General features: G+C 40.2%; 1 protein-coding gene across 2 annotated transcripts in view; it reads right to left on the bottom strand.

Moving 5' to 3' along the window:
- Positions 1 to 3979: 3979 nt before the first annotated feature.
- The window catches only part of LOC143284105 (uncharacterized), a 148201-nt gene continuing 147180 nt past the window's right edge, over positions 3980 to 5000 (bottom strand). For both annotated transcript variants that reach the window (XM_076590750.1, XM_076590751.1), the window contains exon 4: positions 3980 to 5000. This exon is cut by the window's right edge and continues 1206 nt beyond it. In XM_076590750.1, the coding sequence (XP_076446865.1) occupies positions 4885 to 5000 (116 nt within the window). In that variant the 3' untranslated portion in view covers positions 3980 to 4884.

Raw genomic sequence — 5000 nt, 5'->3', positions numbered from 1 at the left:
GTTTTCTTTATACTTTTAGAGAAGGAAGTTGGTAGAATGGTTAAGACGCTTAGCTGCCGATATAGAGGGTTCGTGCGGGTGTGGGCTCAAATCCCGCTCCAGCCCTGTCTCCCTCCCAGTTTTACTGGAAAATCAAACTGAGCGTCTAGTCATTCGGATGAGACGATAAACTGAGGTTCCGTGTCAGCACACAGTTGGCGCACTGAAAAAAAAAAAAAGGACTCATGGCAAATAGAGCGTTGTCTTCTGGCAAAATTCTCTAGAAGAAATCCACTCTAATGCATGCACTAAGCGCGTCGGGTTATGCTGCTGGTCAGGCATCTGCTTCACCGATGTGGTGCGGCGTATATGGATTTGTCCGAACGCAATGACACCTCCTTGAGAAGTTGAAACTGAAACTGATACTTTATGTTTTAATGTAATCACCAATTCATTTCATTTTTTTTTCATTTCAGTTCAATATGTCACACAACGCTAAGCTAGGTTGTCAAGTCCTGATCAGTGGGTTGCGTGGGTTATGCGTGGGTCAGGCATGTGCTCTTGTTTTCATTCGTTTTTGACTCACTTGTGTAAACAAAGTGAGTCTTTGTTTTAACCCGGTGTTCGGTTGTCTGTGTGTGTGTGTGTGTGTGTGTGTGTGTGTGTATGTGTGTCTGTGTGTCTATGGTAAACTTTAACATTGACATTTTCTCTGCAAATACTTTGTCAGTTGACACCAAATTAGGCATAAAAATAGGAAAAATGCAGTTCTTTCCAGTCATCTTGTTTAAAACAATATTACACCTCTGGGATGGGCAAAAAAAAAAAAGAAGCCTAATTATATGCAAACTGCATTTACTGTTATATTTATATTTTTTGTATTCTCTAAACTTGGCACTTTGATCTGATATTCTGACCCAACAACAAAAGCAGTCATTATTATCATTTTTTGTTCAAACAGGAACTTCTTTTGCTCAGCATGGAAGTTTTATTTATTTTGCAAACGTTTTGGTGCAGATAGTAAAAAAGGGAAATTACTCTGTAATTAATGCTAGGGGACTTAATTTGCTTTAAATTGATCTTTCTCATCTCAAACGTTACATTTTGAAATTATACACAATACATAAAAAGCTTGGGTTTTTTTTTTTAAGTGTATCACAAGTGAGTCTTGAAGGCCTTGCCTCTCTTGTTTTATTTGAAGTAGAGTGGGTGTCACGTGTATAGATCAGTCCGTTCGCCTTGACACCTCTTCGAAATTTGAAACTGAATCTGTCGGAGTGAAAATTTAGAAAGGGAATATTTTCATTCAGGAAAATACATACTGTTTACGGCGAACTCGTGCTTTATGTATATATATATATTTTTATTTTATTTTTTATTTTTTATTTTTTTTTTTTTTTTTTTTTTTTTTTACAGTTTAATCTTACTTCAACCTTGAAAAACAAAAACAAACTAATTTTTTTTTCTTTCTTGCTCTTAAGCTTACGTTCTTGTCACTTCAGATACATCTCTTTAATCCAGTTACCGCTATGCTTTAAAAACAAGTTGTATTCGAGTTCAACCTGGGACTGCCCTATTGAGAAAACTGTCGTCACACTGCACAGGAGTCGAGAGTCTGCTTTCTGTCTGAATGCGACCTCCAGTTTGGGAAGTTGGCTCGCAGGTTTCAATAGCGTGGAGGCTTTGACTGTTGCGCGATTTGAGCCTCAGTGTAGCGGGTAAGATGTGGTGCTTGGTGTTGGCTGGTTCAATCAACGTGCCGAATGACTGAAGGACATCGAAGCGGACGCTACAAAACGTGTTGATTTTGTTTGTTTGTTTGTTGTTTTCATCGTTGCTTATATTCCTTGTGTTTTGCATGTTTCCTTTTTTTTTTTTTACAGTTCCCTCGGTGTGATAGCTGTATGAATGAATTAGTCGTCCCCTTTACTTCCATTTCCTCCGCCCCCACCCCCACCACCACCCCATCTTAAAGTCACGCCTTTCTCTCGATTAACTCCACTTAATGCACGAATGCTTTCATGCACACATAAGCTGACGGTAACTCACTGACTGGCATACACACCAAGGTATTCCCATGCAGCAGAAACATTTGGACATCAGTGCACACGAGGCCGTACAAGGGAAAAAAAGTAAACACGTAATCACACCAACACACATTATGCATACTGTGATCCATGCACGCACACATAGAGAAAGACAGTAAGCAGTATAAATAGGAGGAGCTGGAAAGAGAGAGAGAGAGAGAGGGGGGGGGGGGAAGAGAGAGAGAGAGAGAGAGAGAGAGAGAGAGAGAGAGAGAGAGAGTCTGAACGAACTAAGCCGCAAAAATGCAAATGCGTAATCCTCTCTCATTTATTTTTGTTCACACATTCTGCAGGTTATGAATACAGTATTCAATCGAATAACTGACAAAGCCAAACTGGTATTACTGTGGAAGTCGTAGTTTCTTCTATTGTTCTCATTATTCTTATTATGGTAAAGCATAACAGATTCGACCAAAGATCAGACATTTTGATGATTGATTAACAGTCGGAAAACGCGACATCAAGCTTCCTGAATTATCATGTTTTAGAAATAGGAAATGTGATGGCTCAGTTTCTCAGCTTTCATTTCACCTGCGTTTGTGATCTTTTGAAATTACTGTTACGTGAGTTTGGGCCAGCTATTTTATTTATTTCATTACACTGATCGTATACCTTTATTTTATGGGTATAGTTTCACAACTTAATTCATTTATATTTTTGTTTATCTGTCTTCTCTTATTTCAGTTTAATGTTTTATTTCCGCATGTGGTATGGCGTGAAGATCGCGTTGGAGTTGCGCGTTGGCCAGGAATTCGCTGAACCCTTCCCTTCTCTTCAGGGGTTTTTTTTTTTTTTTTTTTTTTCCTAAGCTAGCAGATGTGTTGCGAATATGGATCAGTTCACACCCGTTGACGCCTCCTTGACACTAAAAAGTGAACTGAAAAATCTTTATTCGGCAGCTTAGGGGGGGAAAGAAAACAGTTACATCAATCTGTTATATCCGTCAGATCATGAGAGTGATCAATGACGTTGAAACCAGTGCTGGTACAAAACTCAGTAGCCCGAGGTTGAGGGAGTGTGTTGGAGCTGTTAAAGGTAAAACACTGTTCTGCATTAGGCGGGTAAATCACACGTTCCGTCTCACTTCCATTAATGTTCTTTCAACAGAGGCAGAAGTTGATGGGGATTCGCTCGTGTCCTCACCTTCCATCCGATCTGCACTGAGCCGTTTGATTCTCAGCTGGACCCACAAACGCGGAAACATCCACGTGCACAAATGCACATGCACGCATGCGCGCAAGGGCTCGCACAATCTTATTCGGACAGACATACACGGAAGCGCGCATGCACTACGTGCACATGCACACACACACACACACACACACACACACACACGCGCGCGCGCGCGCGCAAATACACACACACATACACACGCACATACACACATGCACGCACGCACGCACACACACACCATGTGTTTCACACGTTCGAGAACGCGTCTACTTCTCTCTCTCTCTCTCTCTCTCTCTCTCTCTCTCTGAGAATAATGTATGTCGGCAGTCTACAGCTGCAAAGGAGGGCCTAAATAGGAGTAATACAAGATATTTCAGGTACCACTTAAATGTTTTATCACCTACCCTAGAAAGGAAATGCATTTTCAGAACTATGACAGTGCGCGTTACGTGTTATATATATATATATATATATATATGCGCTCCTTTTTTTGGTTTAGTCTCCTCTTTGTTACTGCAATCACCGGAATTTGAAGCATTTCAGGATACTACTCTGTGATAATATGAAAACATGATAATAAAGCGGCTATTTGGGCATTGCTTTGGTACAGGGTGTGTGAGGAAGTTTGATTCTGGTGGTCTGCTTTGTCTTTTACGACTGTCATTGGTTTGCTATTCTCGAGAAAAACCCCACAAAGAAAACAACAACAACAACAACAACAACAAAAAGCAACACATGTCTCGTGTTTGGCCGACCGCTTCTATGTTTATTTCTCAGCAGCGTGCCTTCATCTCTGCTCTTGGGGACGTAAGACACGTTGCCGTGACCAGGGAAATGGGCTGTCTTTGTTAACACAAAGTTAAAGAAATAACAAAGAGAGAATACAATGGAGGGAAGAAGAAACAAAAAAAAAATCCACACATACCAAAAGGAAAACAGAAACATTCATTTATTTGGTCAACGTTAACCATGTGAATATTTTTTCCTTTTTTTTCTGATTTTCCCTTTCAGGAATTTCAGTTTCTGATATGGATGGGTGTCTACATTTCATGTTCCTTTTCCTCATTGTCTCTGAATGGTTGTTGGCATATTGTATTGACCATATTCAAATCTGAGGTACAACACAGATAATGTATAAGTAACGATTTTTTTTCCTCAGATTTGTTTTTCACTGATAATTCCCCAGAAGTCCCCACCATTTACAGCATGTACACATGTCTTGATCAAATCAATAGCCGTGTTGTTATCTCCGTTTTGTTTCAGATAAATACACAATCATCATAACAGAAAAAAAAGACGAAAAAAATGTACATAGCCAACTGAAGATGTGGACAGGCTTTGTATCGTGCTAACAGTGTATGGGTAACCATTATTCATTTACATATTAACTCAAAGACTTGCCTAAACTGTCCGCGCTCCCTGCTGCCGAAGTGTTGTCATATTTATACTGTGTACAGCGTAGTCTTAGGAATGTTGTTTGTTAAGATTTTAACAAGACTGCAGTGTGTTTCATTGATTTAAACATTAATAACTACTTTCAGAGTATTCCCAATGTTCCTTGCAACGATGTTCAGAGAAAAAGGATTACGAGTTTTTTTCACAGACTGTTGGCTCAGCGGAAGCCACAACAACATTCACCGAAACCTTATTCCTCCTTTGACGGCGGTGGCGTTAGCGGTGAAGGGGAAGTTTTCTCCTCGCCTCGCGGGATTTTGTTCTCGTCTGACGAGTCCTCGGAACGTTTCCCGATGAATCTGTGTC

This window comes from Babylonia areolata, chromosome 7 (assembly GCF_041734735.1).
Source record: "Babylonia areolata isolate BAREFJ2019XMU chromosome 7, ASM4173473v1, whole genome shotgun sequence".
In the NCBI taxonomy this organism is placed as follows: domain Eukaryota; kingdom Metazoa; phylum Mollusca; class Gastropoda; order Neogastropoda; family Buccinidae; genus Babylonia; species Babylonia areolata.
The sequence above is the reverse complement of the archived record's forward strand: the minus strand, read 5'-3'. Positions and strand labels throughout refer to the sequence as shown.